At 37.7% G+C, this 26033-nt stretch overlaps 1 protein-coding gene across 4 annotated transcripts; it reads right to left on the reverse strand.

The window, feature by feature from the left end:
* Positions 1-410: 410 nt before the first annotated feature.
* PCF11 (PCF11 cleavage and polyadenylation factor subunit) lies at positions 411-24066 on the reverse strand. 4 transcript variants are annotated; one of them, XM_040255589.1, is made up of 16 exons: positions 23560-24066; positions 19766-19891; positions 17755-17943; positions 17200-17391; positions 15282-16396; positions 14691-14871; positions 14494-14584; positions 12011-13575; positions 10075-10174; positions 5633-5752; positions 5024-5126; positions 4146-4329; positions 3480-3635; positions 3024-3116; positions 2436-2471; positions 411-1525 (listed from the first exon to the last, which is right to left on the reverse strand). In XM_040255589.1, exons 1-16 carry the CDS (start codon positions 23749-23751, stop codon positions 1310-1312), a joined length of 4659 nt encoding a protein of 1552 aa, XP_040111523.1. In that variant the 5' UTR covers positions 23752-24066; the 3' UTR covers positions 411-1309. The 4 variants fall into 4 exon arrangements, with proteins under 4 accessions (XP_040111523.1, XP_040111520.1, XP_040111519.1 ...); XM_040255586.1 differs by having other exon boundaries at positions 14101-14584; XM_040255585.1 differs by having other exon boundaries at positions 5024-5129; positions 14101-14584.
* Positions 24067-26033: the final 1967 nt, after the last annotated feature.

Raw genomic sequence — 26033 nt, forward strand, 5'->3', positions numbered from 1 at the left:
ACCAACCTTCAGATAGTTTGGTGTGCCTGTTATCTTAGGGTATTTTTGTAAATTGCAGAAATAGTATGAAATAAAGTGAAACAAAGCTAGGTTCACATTTTTGTTCTACAACTTCATAAATGGAGGATTTAATTTCATCTGTAAAGTGAGAATACCATCTACCATTTAGAATTATTTATAAGCATCAGAGTATATATAATATGCCTACCATATAATAAGTGCTAAACACTGACTTTTGTTGTTTTCTAATAGCCTGTCTCCTCCAGTAGATGGCAGAAAAGATTAATCTTGCATCTCAGAGTGCCCAACTCATAGCAAGTGCCTTCTTCATGTTTTAAAGAACAGAGATGAAAGACAAAGGAAAAGGAAATCACTTTCTGAAGGCACTCAAGAAATAAAGAAATACAAACTGGAGTTTCTTCATCATTCTATTTATTACATGTATGAATATTAACATCTCATGGCATCCATCTAATTCAGTCAAAACCAACAAAGGAAAAAAGGTTAACCATGTTTCAAATTAACATTCTTACAGATTCCCCTGTAACTTAAAATAGAAATATGTTCATCTGCATTAAATTGACAAATCTGAAAAATGTCATTAAAAAAAAATCACCTTTAGTATTTAAATATATTTGTTAATCTTTTGATGGCATCACTGTCCAAGAATAAAAGTTGCTCCGTTAGGTACTTTTCAAAAATGGACATCTGGATGGTTCTCTCTAGCTGGAGATACATAGATAGATATGCAAATATGTCCTATTTCGTTTAAAATTTTTTTTTTCAAATCTGCCTTTTCAATTTGAGAAAAGTCCTGCAGTGCTCTTGCCACAACCCCCTTTTGAAGGATAAAAGTAATTCAGACTTTGCTTTAATCATGGGAAGCTGCTGGAAAAAACTCTTATGTTGAGGTTGCTGTTTAATTCCATTTTCACCCAATAAAAAGTACAGAAACACTGTCTTTATTTGATGGTGTGCATAAATATTACACTCCATTGATAGCAAAAATATTTTTTATTTATAATTTACAGTTTCACAAGTGAAAATCGTACATTTTTACACATACAATTTCATTTTGTTAAATTTGCACACATCTACAGAACTTTCACACGACAAGCACCTGAAACTGTGCAGGCAGTAGGAAATGCAAATACTAAAATGTATTTATTAACCAAATGATAGCTGAAGGCCCTGCCTCAGCTAGACAATTTATATAGATATGTCTATATATACATAAAAATTTCTTCACCTTCTAGATTTCAACAGCAGCTTTTTTTTAAAAAAGAAAAACATACCTTTCTCATTTTATTCAAACTGACTCGACTGTATCATTTTCTGTTTTAATTTCAGTGGCTGTTGCTATGCTTTCCTCTGTGCAAGCTGGTGGAGTATCAATTTGTTCTTCCTTAACTTTGGGACTTTCAGAGGGTTCCTGCAATTCGTTTTTGACAATGTTCAACATAATGTTCAAGGGATTTTCAACTGGTGTCTTGCTGGGAGATGGTGTACAATCAAATGAAGATGTCTACAAAATGAAAAACCCTTTAAGTACTGACAAATAATACATTAAATGACATTTAGTTTTATAAGACCCTTTTATGGGCAAAGAAACACGCATATACCAAATGCAATTTGAAAACCCTGCTGTCCTGCAAAACATGCCATAAAGGCAGCCAATTACTGAGCACTTGATTTGTATCTACTCAAGTAATGAGATAAGGTAAGAAAAGCAGTCATAAGGCCAAAAGAAGTTGATTAAATGACTAGACATGTTTCTGTATTTTAACCCCACTATAACCCCCTACATATATCCTGCGACTTGTGTGTGACTCCTAGTTTCAAATACTCTGAGGATTTTTTTAAAATCCTCCCAAACCATCAAAACATCCTGTAAAGTCTAATCTTGTGATGACCTAAGTGTATCTTCCAAACTGCCCCTTGAACCTGTGAAACAAATATTCATTGAGAGTTAATATGTTTCACTATTTAGTTTAAAAAAAAAAAAAAAAGGTCACTCTACAAATAGGAAAATTTGAACTTCTATGGTTAATACACTATGTCTTTTCATAATTCATATATGATAATTTAAAAATTATTCCTATATTACATGGCTGAGTAGGGTATGTAAAAGAAGTATATGTGACCCATAACTTGTACAGTATTATTAACCATCATGAACCTTCTCACTTTTAGTCTTCCTCACATTTCTCTAAGCCTAATGCTGCAGTAAGATCAAGATTCAAATGAAAAGAATGCAAGGAAAATGACACAAAATCTCAACAGACCGTATCAATCTATCACCAATATTTAGTGAACAACCTAAATGCTCCATCATATTAAGATTAAACATATTAAGATTAAAATAACAATGTTGAGATACAAAAAATAAAATTTACAGTGTAAATGAGAACAAAGAGTAACCAAAAAGAACTTACATTTTGATAATCTTCATAACATGATGGATGATAAATCTGAAGCAAAAAACAAAAAAGTTTAAATATTCACATGCATGCATACTCATTTCTAATGGACTATTCTGACAAAATTTTCTTTTTAAATTTAAACCAGAAGGTAAACTATCTTTGGAAAGGCGAAGAAAATCATTTGGTCAGAAAAACAGATAAAAACAAAATTTTCATTCTGATTTTTCTTAAAGCTTCCTTTGTATATTTAGTTAACATGATATAGTAAACTAGTTAATATATGAGTTTTGATGATGAAATATAAATTCAGATCAAAATAGTGTGATTAAGCAGAAGACTAGCTAGACTCAGAAGACCTAGTGCTGGATTTATCATTAACTAGTTAGGCAACCTCTTTTATAAAATGAGTACAAGACCAGATGATTGGTAAAATGCCTTCCATCTCAAATGCTGTGACTCCCTAAAGTCAAATACTTAAGAAATACTGCTTTTATTAAAAACCATAAAATAATAATTTTCTGAGAAATATCCCTACAAAATTAAAAATTTTTAAATCTTAACACTTCCTTATAAAGTACATCATAAAGAGCTGAAAATTACCTTTCCATCTACTCTAATAGCATTTTTTAAATGCCATTCCTCCTCCTCTTCATCCCAGTACTGTTCAAATTGCTCTTGACAGATTTCACAACTCTAAAAATAGAATCATAAAAATGAAGTTTATGTAACACATTTAATCCCATTAAGTAAAAATAAGCAAACATTTTGTTACATGGAGAAAACGAGTTTTCTGAAAATTTAAACAACGTTCAAATATATAATACAAAATAAGACCTAAGAATTTTGCATTCTTCCATGCAAAATTAGTTAACATTTCACTGCTCTCATTTTTGTATAAAATGCAAAACCAAACTCAAAAACACTGAAGAGTAAAGCTTATAAGAAATCTTAAAATCATTAAAGAGGGATGTAAATAAAGTTATATGTTCATGGTTATTTACTTAAAGGAAGTGAAAGGCATGACCAGAGATAGAAAATTTAATGTTTCCCTTTTACCTCGACTGCTCCTGCTGGGCCAGCTGGTACACTCTGGAACTCCTTTTCTTTAGCAGCCTCCTGAGTTTTGAGTACAACTTCTTCATGTACCTTTTCAAAAAACTGGCTCTTTGCACGTTCTTCCAGATCAGCTATTTCCTCAAATTCTATCCAGTCCTTAAAAAGAGTTAATTTAAAAAGAGTATATTCATTTGTTTCTAAATTCTTACTGAACACCTTCAATATAATGCCATTTCAATATAAAAAGTTCATTCTTCTACAATATACTTTAATATCGATTATTTAAATTTTGTCATCTCTATGAGCCCCATAACTAATAGACAACATAAAGCAACTAATGAACAATTAAGATCTTAGTATCAACATTCCACTACCTCTACAGTTACAACTACTTACGCAAGTAAGAAATTTCATTTACAATTTACCAAAAAAAAAAAAAGAATCAGTCATGGAACCTTGGAATTTTAGAGCTGGAACAAACCTGTGTTCTACTCTAATACAAGCAAATACATACTCTTCAAAAAAATTTTTTTTAATTAAAAAGGCATTTTATATTCTAGGGGTCAAGTTTTATTCAAAAAATTCACTAGTACTCATCAATTACTTAATTTACTTTTAGAAATATAATTTAAAGGTTAAAAGTTCAGAGGCACATGAATTACTTACTGTTAAACTGTAGTACCAACGCCTATGAGTGACTTTTCTGCTTACATCTTTTTCAGTTCTATTTTGTCGATAATGCCAGTCCAAGTGATCTGCGTATACATCTGTCTGTGATGTTGTAAACCTCATTCCACAGGAATAACACTGAATACCAGTGTACAGTCGATTTATAACACTATCATAGCGTCTATTTTGAAAAATACAGAAATAATTTTTAGTTTTGATAACATGGCTTAATGGCCTTTAAAAAAAAAGGCAGTTATAAATACTTCAATTTTCCACATTTTAATAATGGTGAAGCCATTATTATGTGACAAAATAATGTTTCAGCCAAGAGCTGGTTGAGACGTACTATCTAAAAGATCAATAAGATTCTCTAGCATTGTATCACTGACTGTCTTTACCTTACCTTTGTTTAAATTTTGGAACATGGAGTCTACCCTCTTATCAACAGACCTGGCTCAGTTACTTATTTCCCTCTAGCAAATAATGGAATGATCACTGGCCCACTAATAAGGTAATACTTGGCCTATTCTTCGATTAATGTCAGTATCATGGTGGATATGGCAGAACAATTCAGGTTCACCTTTCCAGAACTTCACAGTTTTGAATAACTGTCCCACCCAGGTCTAAAGAATAGGGAAAGAGAAACTGAGGTCAGCAATAATCAGTTTTTTTTTAAATTCTGGGCTCCCTATTTGGAAAGAAATAGGAATGCAGAACAAGTAAGTGAACGAACAAGACATTAACAACCTACTACTCAATCTCCTTATACTTGCTATAAAACAGAGGGGTAAGATGAATGGTACTAATGATAATAACCACTGTTACAAAGTCACCGTCCCTTTTACCTTAGAAAATCAGAAAACTAGATTACATACTGTTTTAATTCTTCAATTGTAAAATTGGTAAGATCTGGAACATCTTGATCTTCATTTTGATCTTCCTCCTCCTCAGCAGGGGGCTGAGCAGCAACTTCATTTACTTCTTCAATTGAAAAGAAACAAACTTCTAAATACCAGTTTCCATGTATTCTTTATAGGGGAACACTAGAGTGTTAAAAGCATATGGAGAACCCCATCCTGTCTACTCAGGGCTTCTGATCTTAGGTTTACTGGCCAAGGAACCTAATACAATTATTTATTTTGATAAGTGATATTATGTTTGATCTGTTAAAAGTCAATCTTTATGAAACTCATTAATAGTCTAATTATTTTTATAGCCTAAAATAATATCGAGCAACTAGAAAAAGTCTGCACGTGGTATTTGCAGGAATATTTGTTAACTGATACAATGTCCACTATAAAGGTAACAGTTCCATGTTAAAAAATTTTAAGTTTCATTATAAACCAGTTATATTTAATTTTCAAAAAACAAAGTATACCTAAGAATTCAATTATTGTAAGAACTCTTCATCATAGAACATATCATTTTATATTATGTCTTTATAACTTAAGCTTTGTGTAGATGAATTACAGATCCATACTTACGTGTTGTAGCTGAATCAGGCTGGGACAATTTGAGAATTCCTGTTTTTAGCAGTTTTGAAAATAATTCATTTACATCCACCTGACTGAGATGATTATCAGGATAAGCCTTAGGCAGGGCTCCTTTAAAAAAAATAACACTCTTAAAAGTAGAACAGAGACAAACTGTACTAAACATTTTAAAAGTTTTTTTAAAATATCCTATCAATATTAACTTTGAAAAAATCTTAAGGTCAGTGTAATTACCAAAACTCCTAAAAATGTACTTTGCAATTTACGTCAGCAAATCATCACCTCTCAAAAATCTATTTAGGACAACTACTGAAACCACAACTATTTAAAAGGACATCCCCTGGTGGCTCAGACAGAACCTGCCTACAGTGCAGGAGACCAGGTTCAATTCCTAAGTCAGGAAGATCCCCTGGAGGAGGGCATGGCAACCCCACTCCAGTATTCTTGCCTGGAGCATCCCATGGACAGAGGAGCCTGGCAGACTACAGTCCATGGGGCTGCAAAGAGTCAGGCCCAAATGACCGACTAACACTTTCACTTTCGTGTATTACCTTAAAAAAAAACAGTATTACCTACTGTTGCCCAAAGAAAGGCAGAGGACAGAAAGCTTAATGCTTCCTTCTATGCAATGTAGCACCACACCTCTAGATCCAACTTTTCACCCTTTCAATTCTCTATTCTTCACCTAACTATATTGGGAAAGGTAGTCTTATATAGATGAAGTAGGCTACCATCTCTTAGCACAGATTTCCAAGAGAAAAAAAAAATAACCAGAGCCTAAACAGAAGTACTCCTGCCCAGCTCCCCAACTCCCCCGCCTCCCCATAACTACCCAGGGGAACTAATGCAGGGAGATGAGCCGTAAGCTCAGAATATACCTACCTCTGTGACCTGTACTTAATCACTGCCCTGGGAAAGCAGCTCAAACTACTGAACAGGCAAATTACTGAAGCCCCAATAATTTGAATAAATGAAACAAGACTAACAATATTCTCCTTAAGCTCACTGGCAAGGAATCAATCCAATTCCATATTTGGCTAAGCACTAATTTAAAAATTATAATTCTTTAACTCAATTATAAAAGACAAGTATTTTAATATGTTTGTATACCATTACTATCCATCTTATTTACCACACCTTTACACAACAGTTCTGAACCACTAAAAAGTCCTCTTAATGGGAGAAATTCAATTTGCATCCACAATACAGTAAATGTGAGCAAACTCAGGGAGACAGTGAAGGACGAAGCCTGGCACGTTGCAGTCCACTGGTCACACAGAGTCGGACACGACTTAGCAACTGAACAACCACCACCACAATACAATACATAATCTCTGCCCTTAACCACTGCATACTCTTTAGCAGGTGGTGCTAGTGGTAAAGAGCCTGACTGCCAGTGCAGGAGATCTAAGAGATGCGGGTTCGATCCCTGGATCAGGAAGATCCCCTGGAGAAGGAAATGGCAACCCACTCCAGTATTCTTGCCTGGGAAATCCCATGGACAGAGGAGCTTGGCAGGCTATAATCCATAGGGTCGCACAGAATTGGACACAACTGAAGCAACTTACCATGCACACACTCTTTACATGTAGCACAGTGCCTTGTGTACAGTAGGCTAATTAATGTCTGTTGAAATGTCTGACTACATGAATAAGTTAATTACAACAGTCATTTCACACACTAGTTTAATGTTTACATTTCATTAGAATTAGTTATTTATATATCTAGGAATCCTAACTAGCTGATCACATGTCTGCCAGCAGCCAAGTCTAGTGATCAAGAAATGAACTGTAGGAAAAAGAGCCAGGAATCAGACTCCTGGGATTCTAACTAGATTCCACTTTCTGGTTGTGTTACATGCTAAGTTACTTATCTGTGCCTCAGTTTACTTTCCCAGGGATGGCGGAGCCTGGTGGGCTGCTGTCTATGGGGTCGCACAGAGTCGGACACAACTGAAGCGACTTAGCAGCGGCAGCAGCAGCAGCAGCAGTTTACTTTACTTATAAAAGGGTAATGATAATTGTTCCTACCTGAGGTTGTTATAAGGATTAAATGAATTAATATTTATAAAGGCACTGAGGTATTTGGCAGTATATATAGTATTTGTTTAAAGAAAAACAGTCCAAGTGAAATAAGTCAGTGAAAAACAAATACCGTAAGGTATCACTTACATGGGGAATCTAAAAAATACAACAAACTAGCGAATATAACAAAAAAAGAAGAGAACACAAGAGAACAAATTAGTGGTGACCAGTTGGGAGAGGGAAGAAGGAAAGGGCAATATAAATATAGAGGGTAAGTGGTTAGGAAGTACAAACTATCAGGTATAAAATAAACTCAACAATATATTGTACAATGCAGGGAATATAGTAAATATTTTACAATAACTATAAATGGAGCAAAATTTTTTAAAATTATGAATCACTACACTGTACACCTATAACATATAATTTTTAAAAAAAAACACAGAAAACAAAAAGAAGCTTTGACAGTCTCAGATTTACTTTTCTGTTCATTTAGAAACAGGAATAAGAGGTAATTCTCAGGACAGACCTGGAATTTCAAACTTGGGTACCCAATGATGATGTTTATCAACCAACAGATGTAACTGAACAACTATTTAAATAAAAAAACAGTCTACAGATCCTGCTACACTATAAAGCTCTTAGAAGGATAAACCTTATTAAAGTTATCCTAGCACAATGCCTAGCATACAGCAAATGATCAGTATTTGTTTGAATGACTAAATGAACAATAGTATGTTTACTACAAGGAAAAAAAGGTTTTAAATCTTGAGAAAAAGACCTTGAGAGAAGCCAAACACTGAATACTTTTCATATCTCTTTAAGTAAAATGAAGAAGGAAGGTATATCTAACATATTCAATAACCTCCAACCCAGGATATAAGATGTGATTTCCTCTGTGACATTGCTATGCCCTGTATACATAAGCACCCTAAGGTTGTTAAAGCAAAAGAACACTGACAGGTTTTGAATATTATCTCATACAAAAAAGAGCAAAACTTAACAGCTGTTGCACAGTATCTCATGCTACCAACTCCAATACCACAAACCCTCCACTCAACAAGGAAAACAGTTCTCAAGGAAAATACACTAATACAGCACTGTACAAGTCACAGAGTACTTCTGCATATGCTATCTCATTTAATTCTCTGAAAAAAAATAAGAGTCCCGGGCAAATCCTGATGTTTATCATATCCTATCTACAGAGGAAAAATCTGAATGAAGCCCAGAGAGGCTATTTGCTTATATACACTCTGCCTACATGTACAGCAGCAGAGTAGAGGTTCTATCCCTGCTCTTTTGACTTTGGAATCCTAATACTTTCCTTCCCTTTTCATTATGTGAAAATATGAAAATACTAATCCTGTCAGTCTAGCAATTAAAAGCAAAATGTTTTCAAATTAATTTAGTTTCTTATGATACAGCTGAATAATTAATCCATAAACTAGAGTTTGGCTAGGACTTGACTTGTTACTTTGGAACCTTTCGAAAACTCTAAATTTGTACCCTTAATAGAAGCACACTAGACCATGTTTCTGAAAATGGCTGTTTTAATGATTCAGAAATAAAGCGAGTACCACTACAATTTGGTTAAGTTAGCTCTCAGTATATTGACTTCACAGCAATTCTTATTTTACATAATTCCATTTTTCACCTATTAAAACTAGAACTTTTCCTTTTTTTTTTTTTGCCTGCATCATGTGGCTTGTAGGATCTTAGTTCCCTTACGAGGAATTGAACCCAAGGCTTTCAGCAGTGCAAGTGCACAGTCCTAACCACCGGACCACCAGGGAATTCCCTAAAACTTATTTTTAAAGCCTCAGTATCTACTATTGTTATTGTATTCAGAACACTGTTATGCTTCACCCCACAGATACTTATCATGGACATCGGCTAGGAAAGCACAGAAGTGATTTTCTACTTCTCTTTCGGCATGTCGTGTACAATTACTTGAGCATCCATAAAGACATATAAATGAATCAACTTGTAACAGGATGTCCCCAGTATTCACTTAATGTTTACTGGATCATCACATACACACAAAACAAAAATTCAAAGTATCAAATAACTAAGGCTTCTGCAATTTGTCACTGATTTCATTTTATCTCAACACAAATGTCACATTCCTATCCCAACCTCTAGCTGCCACCTAACAAAACTCCTTCCCTCTTTTTTGTGGTCTATCAATCCTGGCTAACCATCTATAGTTGTAAAGGGGATTAATGTGAAAACACATCAACAATGCAAACAAGCAAAGAAAGGAACCAAAACATTCCAGTCAGATTAAACTTCTCTAAACTGCATATGCCCTCTCAAAATTGTCATCTTCTAAAACTGACAAGGTAGCTATTCAATCCAACAATAATTATTTGTCTTTTGAGAAACACAAAGCTCAGAAAGTTAACATACCTGAAGGATTCTGAACAAATGCTCCAGGATTTTGTGGATGAACTGGCAAAAATTGCTGTCCTTGGCCAAATGCTACTGGCTGAGAAACACCAGTCAGAACCTTTAAGAAAAATCTTTGTTTTAAGATTGTTTTTTCTCTATTTTAGCTAAAATCTTAACATTCAAATTACCAATACGTTAAAACAGTCACAGATATCATAAGGCCAGGTTTTTATGATAATGAAGATATAAAAGTATGACCTGACTAGTTCATTCACTTCTAAGGGTTTCTATAGAAAATAATAATACCTTCCCTTTAGATTTTTCATAGAATTATAAGAAACTGAGAATGGATGTGAAAGTTCTTTGAAGTTTAAGATACCCTGCAAACTTAAGGTAGCCAACAACTAGCGAACTGTGTGACCTTACACAAATCACTTCACCTTGCCAGCGCATTCTCTTATTTTACAAACAGAAAAGCTGACATGCAGATATGTGACCTATACAGAATCATAATGGCCAGTAAACATCAGAGCTGAGGCCAGAACTCCTCACCTGACTTCTTTACAGATTTCAGGAGCCTGCTTTAATGAGCAACCTGAACTGCTTTATGATCATTTTGTTAGTCATCAAACTCTGAGTTCCAAAGTAGTCTGTAAAAACTTTAGGGGACTGTTAAAAAATAAAACAGCCATGAAACAAGTACTGTATATGCATACAAATATTGTACTCAAGAGTGAGGTAGGACATCTGCATACTGCTACTATATAAACAAATGTTCATTTATAAGCCTTGTTCAGGATTCCTCTGAACCTTTAGTGGTATGTATTTTTTCTTATGTATGAAACCCCCATCAATTCTGTATAATGTAGAAGCAAGACTAAGTCAAGTCCCATTCTAGAGTGTCTTACTGATTACAGTATCATTTAAGAACATGTAATAAAGTAAATCTAAGGAGGCCAATTGTTTTCTCAAGCCACTGGATATGGACAGAAGGCCGCTTTCTTAACAATGATGCTTACAACATGCTTTAAAAGCTTTCTTGTTTTAGACTTTCTTCCATGCAATGTTACTAGAATAAATAAATTCATCCTAGTAAGAAAATGTCAGTACCTGGAAAAAAGTAAATCTAGCCCTGGAGAATTTGAACAGGCAAACAATAATAGTCATTAACATCAACTGAATTAATCACAAATTGTAAGCATACTGCTTTAACATTATTTCAATATGCATTTTAAAATATATGCAGAAGTTAACATCAAACAACTCTATTTGACTGGAATGACAGAAAGGTAGTGAAAACTAAAAAGACAGGAAGAAAACTACAGACTGTAAAAACATGGACAATTTGATTTTCTTGTTTATTTAACTCAGGCTAAGGAAGTTCTCAAAGAACAGTCTATAAAATCAGCTTTATGGTTACTTAAAAGCTTATCAAGGCTTAACAGTTGTATAACGTAGCACAGGTCTATGAAACACAACTGTATCATACTTTAATAACCTTTGAAGCCAAAAAAATAAAAACCCATAAAAAGAAAAGCCATAGCAGGGAGGCTATGCATATGCAAGGGCAAGGGGTATATGGGAAATTCCTATACTCCATACCTCAATTTTGCTGTGAGCATTAAATGACTCTTTAAAAAACAAGTCTATTTAAAAAAAAAAACAAGATTTTGTGGGGGTAAGGGGAGGGAGATTTGGAGGGTTCTCTAGATCCTGAAAGAATTAAGATCAATTTTGGATTTAAATCACAAATTTCAGTTCCTAAAGATTGTCATCCCATTTTCCTAGCAGTGGGGGTTTTAAAGTACACTAAAAACTTCCTCCAAAAACAAAAATTTACTAAAAAAATTAAATCTTTAAAAGCCCTTTCCAACCCATAAACTATATCCTAAAAACCTTTCTCAAACACTAGACACATTAAAAATGGTTCACGTAACTTTAGAATAAGACTTACCTGTTGAGATGCCTGAATATTTCCTACTGTTATTGGAGCAGGTAAATTGCCAAAGTTTCCAAATTGAGAACTCTGAAGATTCTTCTCATCAAAATAGTGTCCAGAAGCTCTGTTAAGGGGATTGGAAAAACTCTGGTTTCCAGGGCCATGTGGTCCATTGAAATTTGGTCCTTGAGGTGAGTCAAACATTTGTTCGTGTCTTTGGAACTGTAGTCCTTGGGATGGGGCATTAAAAGCATTGCCAGGTGGATCATTATATGGGCCAGTCTGATTGAAAGATACTGACTCAAGCCTCTGTGAAGGATGATTGTCAAATCGTGTGCCTTGAAGACCAAGAGGAATATCAAACCTTGATGCTTGCTGGTGTTGTGGGCCTTCAAATCTCTGAGGCACACCATCAAATCTTGGTTGAACCTGCTGTCCAGGAGGTCCATCAAACCTCTGCGGGCCTGGCTGACCAGTTCTTTCAAATCTAGGACCTGGCTGACCGTGCAATCCATCAAATCTTGGCAGGAGTGATGACTGACCTGGCTGCCCTTCAAACCTTAAAGCATGACAACCTTCAAACCTCGGACCACCTTGACCCAGAGGTCCTTCGATTCTCAGGCCACCTCCTGGGACCGAAGGACCCTCAAACCTCATTCCACCTCCTTGTTGGACTAAAGGTCCTTCAAACCTGATCCCAACCCCTGGTTGACCATGTGGACCCTCAAACCTAAGGTTCCCACCAAGTTGATTATGTTGTCCTTCAAACCTCATACCACCTACTGACTGACCATGGGGGCCCTCAAACCTCATTCCAACTCCCTGCTGTAACAATGGGCCCTCAAATCTGATCCCACCTGATGGCTGACCATGAGGTCCATCAAATCTCATTGCAGCTCCTGATGGACCATGACCTCCCTCAAATCTAAGTCCACCTACTGGCTGACCTCGAGGATTCTCAAATCGAAGTCCACCCACAGGCTGACCATGAGGTCCCTCAAACCTCAGACCACCCACAGGTTGACCCCGATGTCCTTCAAATCTGAGACCACCCACAGGCTGGCCCCCTGGTCCTTCAAATCGCAAACCACCTGCAGATCCCTCAAACCTCAGACCAGGGGAACCTTCAAATCGGAAGCCACCACCTCCTGCTTGACCAATCGGCCCCTCAAATCGCAGCGGTGTCCCAACTGGTCCTGGAGGACCTTCAAATCTCAAAGGACACCCACCTCCTAACTGGCCTTGTGGTCCTTCAAATCTCAAAGGGCCACCTCCCCCCATCTGTCCTGGTGACCCATCAAACCGAAGAGAACCCGGTGTAGGAGGTCCATCAATTCTAGGGCTTAATTTATTAGGTCCTTCAAAAATCATCTTGGCTGGGCCATCTCTCGCTACTGATGGCCTGCTAGGTCCATCGTATAACGGTCTATCTTCAGCTAAAGCCGTAAGTCGCTGATTTGTATCAAGGCCGGCGAATCTTGACGCAGGGCTATCTACAAATGGTTTATCTGAATCTTCATATCTAGGTCGTTTAAGTGGAAAACGATCATTGAATGGTGATCTCTGCTCTTCTCGTACACCTTTTAAAAGGAAAAAATAATTATTTCCCTGAATCTGATAATTTATATCAAATTATCTTAAAATATTCTTCCTATATTCTTGTAAATATTTATTCAAAAACACCCATAACTATCTCACTATCAGAGGGGAGGGAAAAGACAGCAACAAGCAGCAGGTAAGAGAATGCCCTCTAGAACCAAAAACACCGGGGTAAAAAAAATCCCCACTCAGACAATTTACTAATTATTTGACTTTGAGAGCAAGTTATTTAACCTCTCTGGTCTTGTTTCCTATCTGTAAAATGGGGATAATATATACTTCATTGGGTCACTGTGAGGAATGCATCAGATTACTAATTAAGTACCTAACACACAGTCGACCCTTTTAGTATTAGCTCCCTCCCCTTTGAGGGACAAAACTGAAACAAAACAAACAACAAAGCAGTAGTCTGAACAGTCACAAAAAATCCATCCCCACTTAGCTTGTTCATTTTCCCTTCACTGCTGTGTGATTCAATAGGTATAATCTGATTTAACTTTTTCTACCTTTAGAAGAGACTTGCTCGTCATGTCTTCTCCGGCCCTCATGGGGTGAAAGATTCTCAGCATAAGTACGACTCCCAGATATAGGAGAAAGACGTCTTGCTCTTTCACTAAATTGTTCTTTTCTGTCAAACTGTGCTCCACTATTCCTACTTGCATGTTTACTTTTGGATGGCTCACATTCTATTCCAGACAACAAGGCATCAGTCAAAGGGTAGTCAAAAATATCAGGATCTAAGAGATCAAGTCTTGGAAATGAATGCTGAACCTGTGTCCTTTTCAGTTTTGCTTTATGTTCATAGTAGGTTAATTCAGCATCAGATAAGAGAGGTTTCTTTTTTAATCCACCTTTATTTTCTTCTGTAGGACTATCCCGTACACTGCATCTATGTTTACCTTCTTGATACTGAAATAGCTGTCGTATTTGATGCACAACAACAAGGAACTCATCCTGTGTAATTTCACCAGATGCTAAACGTTCACTCGTCTGCATAGGGATGATAAAAGGAAATCAAATATTTTAAATATAAAAAGTACTTACAAAAGTTACAGACAAAAGGAGAATCATGACTACATGGGAGCGTGGTAGCTACCTTTTGAAGTAATTCTCTTTTGCTTGCCACAGTTAACTCTTTAGGAATCTGAAGATTGGCATCTACACTTAATCGATGCTGCGGCTTTGGGGCTCGAGGTGACAAAATTCCTTTAGTGCTTGACCAGCTCTCCCTATGCCTTAGATGAGGAGCTTTACTATGTTCATCACCCTGTTGTAAACTGAAACCATAAAAGGAATATGTTACTTTATAAAAAAATACTTAAATACTCAGGACCATATTCAAAGATCCTTAATAGGATCTGGTTAAAATGAACACACATCATAAAAGTTAATTAAATGATTAAGAGCACAAGATCTAAAGCCAGGAAAATCAGATATAAATTCTGATTCTTGTGTATCCTGGCTGTGCCACCTTAGGTAGATTAGTTAACCTTCCTAAACTTCAGTTTCCTTTATCTGTAAGGTAGCAATAATTTGACAAAGTTTTAAGAATTAACGGGGGGGGGGGTACTAATTATACCAGTAAACATTATCAGTATACCCAGTAAACATTATCCAGTTTTTAAAGTAACATTATGTTTTTAAAGGTACACATTATTCTACTTGATTAAAAATGTTAACATCCTACCTTTTATTTTCTTCCCAACCGGATTTCCATCTTTTGGTAGACTTGGAACTTGGCCAATTTTCTACATTCTCCTTTGGTTCAGTGCCTGACTTGGTAGAATGTTGACCTGCAGTCTCTTGTGGTCGTTCCTCTTCAGTCTTTTTTATCCGCCTTGGATCTCGAACATCCTGTTTAGTACTTCTCTTTGCACTTCTTTCTTCCCTGGAAGGTGTAAACTCTTCCATGTGTGACTGTTTAACTCCTGACTGGCGAATCTTCCCAGCTTTGGGGGTTGACGTTGGAGACATACTCCTTTGCCTTCGTTTGGGTGACCGCCTGTCCCTTCTCTTGGGAGAATGTATAATTGGTGACCGAGACTTGGGTGATCGTGATCTTGATCGCTTTCTAGTACTCGATCTCCCTGGTTTTGTCCCCTGCTTTTCCGATTCTTCCGTTATTGTATCCTGTTTTTGTACAATGCCATTTATGATTTTATTTCTACTTCCCACCAGTCTGTGTTCAGATGATTTCATGTGCTCATCTTTCTCCTTTTTTTCTGCAGTTTTTCTCTTGTCCTTTATATCATCATCTTTGCTATCAGTCTTATCCTGAAGATGTTTTTTTAATCTTGGATCTCTCTTGCTCATATCAGACACCCTTGTACTTTCAGATTCTTGATTTTTCAAGTCTTTTGTGTGGGATAATTTATTTTTCAAAGGTGACGGTGATTTAGATTTAGATTTGGATTTAGAATCCAATTGGTCAAGTTCTTTCTTGGTTATTTTTTCACTTGATTTACTTTTTTCTTGCTTGGATGAATTTAGTTTTTCAGAGGGTACAGTTTTACTTGTCTTAATATCAGATTGGGTCAGTGTGTTCATTAGGAATTCTTTCCTGTGACTTTGATCTTTTCCATGAGAAGAATGTTGACTCATCCTATTAAGACGGGGATCCCGGTTAGTTCCTTTTGTATCTGGAATTTGTAAGGATGGACCTGGACGACTTTTCTCAGGCTGCACAGGAACCTGATGAGGAGCTTTAACTGCCATAGGGGGAATCTGTGAAACATGTAATTTGGATGGTGCAGATCCAGGACCTAAGCTGGATGTCTCCTGCTGAACACTAAGAGAAACTGCCTGAAATACAAAATAAATGTTCATGTTACAGCTGTGAAAACATTCCAACATTATTTTCAGTGCATCCTTTTGGTATTTGAAGTGGAGATAAAAATAAAAGGAGAAAGATCATATTTATTTATGTGGCCTGTTATTTCTTCCTGGTTCTCTGCTTTGGGGTTTTATAACTTTTAGGTAGAATGGGGAAAAAAAATCTTCTAATAGCTTTTTTTTTTGGTAGCCTTCTAAGGAACCTGCTAAAGATTTCTGCTCATGAAACCTTAAGTTCACAAGAAAGACTAGGCAAAAACATTTGCCACAACATACCATCTGGGGACTGATATTAAGAAGTTAACAAAACTAAGACGCTATCTCATAAGACAGCAATCTAATAAAAAAGTTTTTGAAAGAGAATAGTGCAGTGTATATTCAAGTGAGTTCTATAATAAAGTGAAAGTCACTCAGTCATGTCCAACTCTTTGCAGCCCCATGGATTGTAGCCTGGCAGGCTCCTCTATTCATGGAATTCTCCAGGCCAGAATACTGGAGTAGGTCGCCATTCCCTTCTCCAGGGGATCTTCCCCACCCAGGGATGGAACCCAGGTCTCCTGCATTGCAGGCAGATTCTTTATCAGGTGAGCTAACAGAGATTCCCGAGTTTTACAATAAGGATACAAAAATTTGGCCTAATAAATATACCTTAATTTGCAAAATAAAGGCAAAATACACTGTTAACAAACATGTTAATACAAATACTAAATAATTCCACCTCCATCAGAAGGCAAATTTAAAAATACTCAAAATACCAAATCTCCTTTACTTACCAGTTGTGCCTTAGCTTGCTCAAGTTCAAGCTCCAGCTTTTTCTGCTGAAGTTCTAACAGCTGCTTTTGTTTTGCCAGTAACTGCTGCCTTATTAGTTGCTCTTGAGTAAGATTCTTTTGTATATCCGGAATAGGAGGAGTGGAGATGCTAGGGGAACTGACCACTGTGCCAGGTGTTGAAGATTCTTCAGGCTACAAGAAAAAATAATTCATTAAAAAAAAAAAAAAATCACAGCTAAAAAGGAAGTAGCTAAGGGGGAACTAAAAGTTATCAGTTTCTCTTTTAATAAACACTATCCATAATTTTAAATGGCTAATCATGTTTAAAAGCACAGAAAATTTTCAGGAATTTAAAAACCAAAATAAATATATTATGGACTAAACAAGGACAATACTTATCTTAAAGGTACTGTGAACCTGAGGAGGGGGGCACTTTCTAATTAAACTGATTCAGCACTGCATATTCTTGATACTTTTTTCTGGCAAAAAATTTTAGAGAAGTCAAAACTTGACAGTTGAAAATATTAGTTATATATCATTTATGTTAAAACTTACCGATTTATTTAAAAACTTAGGATTCACATGGATGCTAGATGTATTCACATTGGGGGGCAGAGGTTTAATAGGCCAAGCAGGATCTAACGAATTGACTCTGACATCCAGGGCATAAAGTTTCTTCAAAGGAAATATTTCATCCCATGTGGAACGTAATTTAAATAAACTTTTTCTAGTATTTTCATCCACCTAGAACAACAGAACAATTCTATGGCTTGTTAAGTTACTATAGGATATTTTATATATCAAGTATAATGCTACATCAATCTCAGTTCTACTTCACATATAGCACACATACTTCTCATTCATAATTATATATATATAAAGCAGTAATAATTTAATAAAATTGTATTTGCACATATAGTTAAAAAAAATTTTTTTGTCAAAAAAAAAAACACTTGACATAGTATTTCTAATGTAACTTTTACTCCAGACAAAAATATAAAACAACTAGAAAGTAGTTTATCTGATGACTTAAATTTTAAGTTATTTACATTTAGTACAAACTTAAAAGTAAAACAAAACTAACTGATTTCATGCAATACAATACAATATGGTTAGTACCTATGAACAAGCTATTTGTAGTGTGGTAGACACCTGAATAATTTAAATTCACAAAATTTTTCTGGTAAGCGTTAGTTTTATATAACATATCTGCTCATGCTTTAGTTTCATATAACTTAACTGCTTATGCTTGTGATGAGCACAATAATACTTTTTAAATTACCACCTAGAGAAATCTAGCACTTGGGAAAACTGAATTAGATTTTTAACTACATTTGAATCTTCAGATATTTACTACAAAGTCATTTTCATCATCTTTACTGTTAAGGTCTAGTTAAGAGTCAGTGAAAGTATTCTACCAAATACCCAAATGAATTTGAACATCCTGAAACTGAAACCAAGAAACTGGTTTAGCATCCCTATTTCTATAATGCAAAGTTGGTTTCTCCTTAAAGTCCCAGGCAAGAAGGATTTAGTAAAGGTCTACAGTACTATTAACAAGTTCTATTAATACAATTTGAAATATGGCTTTCCAAATTTCTTCTGTATATACTTACTTAGCATTTATTTTCTCTAGGAACTTAAAGGGAAAAGAGTTACTCAAGTAGCAACTACACATTTTCTAACAAACAAGTAAAATCTGATAACCAGTAGTTCCTTCTAAATAATCCCAATTCTCCAAGCCTGACAACTGTAAGATTTCTCAAGATACCTACTAAAATTTAAGAACCACCCATTTTTTGGTTAGAAACAGTATTTAAACCCAAGTATCTTATAAGTGTCCTTTTGCTCAGTGTGAAAGATGAAGCCTGACAGGAAAAATAATTACTTCAGCAAATCCTTTGTCTTCCTCAACATAACTAGATTAACCAAACTATCAGATACAACATTATAGAAGGAATTTACATTTCTAGGTAAAAGAAACTAACAATCCTTTCTTCTAAACTCTAATAAGGTCCACAATCCTTTCTTCTAAACTCTAAGAAGGTCCAGAATTGGTGCGTGGGGGGTGGGGGGTGGGGTTACTTCCAAAATAACCTAAAGCATTTCACTGATCCACTATTCACATATCTCATAAAATATACTTGAACAAAGTAACAAGAGTAACACTTCCAGAAGAGGAAAAAAAAAAAAAAAATCAAGTTTCAGGAATCACAGGTTGACACACACTAGCATTATGCATTTTAAGAAAGTTAACATCCTAACACCAGAAACCTAAACAATGACATTGGAAGTACTCTTAACAGCTTTAGATCTTTTTGCCTACATTCCAGTGATGAAACAGATCTTCTATCAAATAAACACACATAAAAAATTCTACAAGCAAACTCATCTGTTTTTGAATGGATGTTAAAAAACCTAGCACCCACTTTAGGTATAAAACACTATCTTTAGCCCAAAAAGAATAAACATTTCACCACCCAAGAAAACCCAACACAAAGGCAAGAATTTATTTAATCAGGAACATTTTTTTTAAAAATTCAAACGTTTCTAAATGTATATATACCTTTTCAAACACACAAATAAATGTTGCAACTAGATTTTTAGTAAAGGCAGTGAGATACTCTCTTCCAACATTTTTCACGATAGAATCCATAAGGTACATAACAGGAAGCTTCTCTGAGGAGGGAGCCTGAGTAATAAAAAGAAACTGAGAAGTTTAGTATAATGACTTGCCACCAAAGAATTACTTTTAAAAATGAGTTTTTAAGCTACAATACAGACCTCTATTTTGTTGGTATTAAATACTTTTGAATCAATATTAACCTTTATGAAATTTAACTGTTCAAGTTCTCACCTCTTACATTGGTCTTTAGTTGAGCATACAAATTTCAGAATTAACCGGAAAGAAAAAAGTCTCTAGTACGCTCATTTAACAATCAATGGAATTTCAAGTTTGTATAGTAAAAAAAATTAATGTGTTTAAAAGTGACCAAAAAAGGAGGTGGACATTTTCTGCAATCCAAGTGTAAGCTTCGTGACCCACATTAACTTTGATGTACCCAGACTCAATGAAAGAATTTTCAGACCTCTGGCCCTAGTCTTTTATATGTTAAAGTCTATGAACCCTTGTTACCTGTAAAATCATGAGGATTATTTTTCTATAATCCAATGAACAAAAGAAATTAAGTTACACTTCACATATGAAGTTACTGACAAAAGAAAAAACTTTTAAACTTGCACAGTAACATGCATAGAAGTGCAAGTTGTTACTGATACAAGAAAAACTGGATGGAGCAGCCGCTGAGTCATGTAAGTCAGGTTGAACTTGACTCTGGAAACCAGCATTTGTCCTGAAGATTTTCTTCACCGCACGGACTCTCCGTCGAAATAGTTTTCCTCTGACCAGCACAAACCAAGGTTCTAAATTTGTGCAGGGCCTGTATGATGACGCCGATACAGGTGGCCCTTTTCAAAGCAAAGAAACGTTGCCCCCACTCAACTGTAAAGCCTACCCATCACTGGCTTTTAGAAGGCACAGCAAGTTTCCAGAAAGCATCAGCAGGTTCACAGACTTGTTGAGGAGCATTAAAACACACCACATAAACCAAGTGTTAACTCCCACTCCACAGGAGCACCCACGATTTAAAACAAAATTAACCCCATTTTACCCTTCCCATGTGTATAGGAATCTTAACCCTGAACAACTTACCCACAGCTACCTGTAGCTAGGGTAAGCTCACAGTTCTGCAGTACACAATACCACCATTATTTCACAAAACCAATTGCCCATACAAGTGTGTGGAAGTGCTCCTGCTTCTGATAACTAAAGTTGACTAAGGAAACCTTTGAGTAACTCTGTATGAAAGTTTTTTACAGTACTAATAAAAGGGTTTCACAAGGCCATTGCATGTGGGTAAACTATTACCAACATGTCAATTGCTTTACTGCTGTGTCTTTATCTTACCATGTCATGTTTTATACCATTTTAGTCATTGTTGTACTTATGAAGAAACAGGCTCTTTAAAACCAGAATCTGTTCAGTAGGCTAACTTTTTATTGTACAAGTAAATGAATCCTTATATGTAATATTTTTTCGCTACTGCTGCCTCATGGGAGGAGTCAAAGTGTGAATCCTTAAGTTTAGTAATGCTGAGACACTAGAGGATCAGGACACAAACATTCACCTCCAGAAACACAAAACCAAGCCAGTTTGCTACCAAATGACAGAAAATCCCTCCCCTCACCCTTGCCCCCATCCCTCATTAAGATATTTCCCCAAAGTGACTGTTACATCTTTCCCTCCATCTGGCTTTACAAAAATAACCAGGAAATGTGTGCCAAAAAAAAATTCAGCTGTCTTTCATCAGCAAATAGTCCATCTATTTTCACCACCGTGTAGCCATACACAAATACAAATTTTAATGTGGGCACTATATTCAGCATTTAGCTTTCACTTTTCGAAGGTCTTCTGGATCCTTTTAAAAACCAGCAAGGAAACGGTTGAGTGACAACCTGAGCTGCTAAATATTAGGCTCTGTGGAATATTAGTAACCCCAAAAGTACGAGGTAGGATTTTAAAAACCAATGATATTTTCTTAAAAAACGCAAGTGCACTTTTGTTTTTTTAGAAAAGGCATTTAATGTTAAGCCTTCAACAAGGCAAAAACTTAAGTTTTCATGTCCAACATGTTTGTGGTATCAATAAAAAGGATGTTGAATATGAGGAATGCTTCCTTTTAAAATCTCATACTTTCAAAAAAGAACAAAAGCTGTTTCACACAGACATTCACAGGAAAAGGTGAATAAGGACTCGTATTTGAGCTGTCAGACTGAGCATGACAAACTTGTTAGGGCTTAAAAAAAACACCCTTACTTTTTGTCCTCTTTAAAGTATGAAAGGACCGCCTGAAACCGTGTATCTTGTGAACACATTTACCCAAAAGAGTGGACAGAACCTATAAGAATGAACCCAAGTCACTTAAAGACTTTTGTTTAAAACACACAACCACGTAGATAAAAATAAGTCTTGGAAACAAATTCTACACCTTACAAAGGTAAATAAAAAAGACAAATACATATTTCATATGTTTTATTCACAAATTTTATAATACCAGTCACACATTTCAAAACCATTTATTAAAGTCAGACCACTCAGTTTTACACTAGACAGAAACCGCCTCTAAACAATATATTGGTGGTTGTTGTTAAAGTGGCCTTTAAAAAGGGGTTCACTCTGCTAAAAGGAGGCTGATCCTGATCATTTCAATCACTAACTAGAAAAAAAAAACTAAACCGTAAGTACAAGCTTCAAAAATAACTTAAAATGTGTTACTGGGAAGCTTTTAAAACTCATTACGATAACTAAGTTTAACAGTAAAAAATGACACATCGCTCCCACATGAATCCACAGAAGAGGAGAACTATAGGGAAATATAGGGTGGCAGAGGACCACTACTGTCAAGGGGTGAAGCAAAGAACGTCTTCACTCTCAGGGAAGGAAGGGAGGGGGGAAAAGGAGAAAAGGAAGAGGAGGGACTGAACTTTTCAAAAAAAAAAAAAAGAACTACAAGTACTTGTTACCCAGTGGGCCAGTTCTCCACCTACAGGTTGGATAAGATCTCCTCCCCACCCTCTCCAACCGCACCCTCGACCCCAATTTTCCCGGATTTGGGGACAAATGAGACCTTCCGACAGGAGAATGTACACAAGTTCTATCTAGCCGCCCCCACCCCAAAATGGGGATGACGGGTGTGAGCAGCTGCCTGGCTGGCAGAGAATGGATTCTCCTCTCTTCCCTTTCGCATCATGTGCTTTCCAGGCGCCATGTTGGGCTCCTAACAGGCGGCTGCTCCACTCGGGGCCAAGGCCCTATTCCCACCCGCCAACAGCTCGCTCCCAGGTCCCCCTTCACCTCCTTCCAACCCACAGAGCACAATTACCCAAACGGGGTCGGGGGGGGGGGGGGGGCGGCCGGGAACAGGGAAAGAATCACTCCCCACCTTCCCGGGGCGGGGGGGTACTTCAAAAGGCTTTAACTCTTACTTCCCCACACCACGAACTGCCTTCCAGTTTCCCCCTCCCCAAAGGAGCGCGAGTGTCGGGATACACGAGGCAGTGGCCTAAATAGGGAGCTGGGGAGCGGAAGTGGGACTCCACCCTTGATCCTCCCCACTCCCTCCCCCCGAGCGAGGCCCATGCTCGAAGCCTGAGCCAAAGACCGAGAGCCTGAGTTGGAGGTGGGGAGGGTTGGAGAGGAGGAACACCGTCCCCCTTCGGATGGAAGCGAGACCTGGGATGAGGCTGACACTAAAATCAGGGAGTATTAGAAGAATAGGAGGCTGCGGGGTGTATAAAAACCTTGGCGGTTTGGGCCTCGATGAGAGAGACGATCTCCTTGGCGAAGGGCAGGTTCTCCTCGGCTAGAATGGTCAGCATATTGATGTGCGGTTTGCTATTGAAGGTCAGGTCTTCAAGTGACGACTGATAATCCCGACAGGCGTCCTCCCGGGCCCCCGCAGTACCGGCCTCGGCCGGCGTCTGCTCTGACATTGCGCCGCGGCCCCCCTCCGAGGTCCGCCGCAGCTGAAGCTGAAGCCGCTCTGGATACCCCGCCTCCCTTCCGACTCCTCTCTTCCTCTCCCCGGGTCTCTCGCGGCTCCGGCTTCACCACATGCTGACCGCGGAGGGGGGTTGGGGGACGACACAGGGGGAACCTCGGGTATGAAACGCCGCCGTCTCACGGGTGATCTCCGTCCACTTCCAGCCGCCACAGAATCTTCTTTCTCCACAGACACAAAATGGCGGCGGCAGTGGCGGCTCCAGCTCCGAAAATGTCTGTGTTCCCAACCGCTGCGTCGTGCGAAATGAGCTAGGGGAGGGGAAATGTGCGGTAAAGGGGCGGGGCCGTTGATAACACAAGGCGCGATTGGCTCGCCCTGTAACGTCACAAGCCCCGCCCCCGGCCCTTCCGCTGACCGTCCTGGCACCACCTTCTTGTCGGGATCCTACCCGGGCTTTCGCAACACCTCTTTCTCAGAAGTGGGGTGTAAAACACGGCCTCTCTCATTGGCCGATTCGTAGGGACTGTTCGGTCATTTGTTGCCATAACAACCCATTCAGGGGGGCCAGTGGGCCCGGGGGAGGCTGTTTCTGAGGCCCAACCCAACCGATTTAAGTCTAGCGCTCAGCGGCCGGCTCTTCGACCCTCCCTCTGCATCGCCCCGGCCGCTGAGGCGCTCAGTCAATCAGCAGCCTGCCCGGCAGCCCGGCGGCCGCGGCGGAAAGCCAGGGCTGAACCGAGAGGAGGTGTTTGGCGCGCCCCGCCTACCCCCGGCGCGTCCTGCGACTCAGGTGCTCCCGAGAGCCTGGGCGGGCCCCGCTGTGGCGGCCGACCGTTCCCTCCCGGAGCCGAGGGCCAGAGGGAAGCGCCGGCTTCACCGGGAAGCTCGGGAAGAGCCCCTAGAGTAGGCTTCGGCGCGCCGCTTTCCACTGCCACAGACAAAAAACACCACGGTTGGCTGTCTAGAGTTGAAGCCTTTTATTTAGAAGATGTGTGTGTGTGAGAGAGAGAGAGGAAAAGAGGAAGGCTTTTCTATGAGGCATGTGGAGGAGATATTTGGGAAGCCCGTCCTGAGTTCTAGGAAAGGTTTCTCACCACAGCCTCACCCAGCCCCGAGCCAATAGCTCCTTCGAAACACCCCTAGGGTTCGCAGTTTGGGTCAGCTAAGAAATACTACATAAATACTTGCAAGGATCTTTTCCCAGGCTTCTAAAATCCTATTTGGAGGCTGGAAATGACGCAAAACACAGAACATTAAAAGTGCGGAGGAGCTGGCACAGAACACGATAAACTAAATGGTGGGTTTTGTTTTGTTTTCGTTGAGTCGAGATAGTAATCTAAATGTAGGCTGGAAAAAAAACAGGTATTAATTACATAAAATGTGCATTGCCCTCAGGCTACTAGGCTCTGCAGAGGTACTTTGTTGTTCCCCAAGAAGAAACCGCTCTTAAATAAAGTAATTCCTTTATTTGTCCTATGTAAAGTTAAAATTTTCGTTTCTTTTTGTTTCGTTTTGGGGTTTTTCAGCAGCTTGATTGAGGTTTATTGATACATAATAGCACATATTTAAAGTGTACAAGGTTGTTTTGACATGTGTTTTTCATTTCTTCCTAACGTGATACCGCAAATGAATGAAAGCCTAGGGAGAACTTATCGTTTGTTATTTGAAGCTACTAAATATTGTTGAATAAGTATTTATGGTTCTCAATACCATTGTTAGTTATAATAGAGTTATAATAGAGTTAAATAGAGTTAAAATTGAGAAACTGTCAAAGTGCCTCTTTTCTCAAGGCACATGTCCGCAGTAAAACAGCCCTTCTAATAGTTTTCCTTGTAATTTTAAAGCTGAACTTAGTTACTAAACTTTTAGTTACAGAGAATACCTTGTCTTTCCTTATTTTTTATATCATCTTAACAAGCACGTGAATTTTAAAAAAATAAGTTTTCATAGCTCTGATTTGGCTTCTATTGTGTCCCTCCAAAGCTACACAGAGTAAACAGTATATGCTTAGCATATAAATCAGCAAATCTGATTTATACCCACAAAAGACGGGGAAAACTCAAGAGCGTTGTACAATCGTATTTGAATTACCTCCTTTACAAGAATACACTTTTACTTTATATACTCCACGAACTAGATCATCAGTATTTTTAAATATACAAATGAATGCATGAAACTTCTCCCATGACAGGTTCAACGCCAGTTTTTTTAATGCGCTCTGCACCTACATTAAGCCCGTCTCTATGCTAGGTTCATTGACCATGATAGGCA

This window comes from Oryx dammah, unplaced genomic scaffold (genome assembly GCF_014754425.2).
Source record: "Oryx dammah isolate SB20612 unplaced genomic scaffold, SCBI_Odam_1.1 HiC_scaffold_15, whole genome shotgun sequence".
NCBI classification, from domain to species: domain Eukaryota; kingdom Metazoa; phylum Chordata; class Mammalia; order Artiodactyla; family Bovidae; genus Oryx; species Oryx dammah.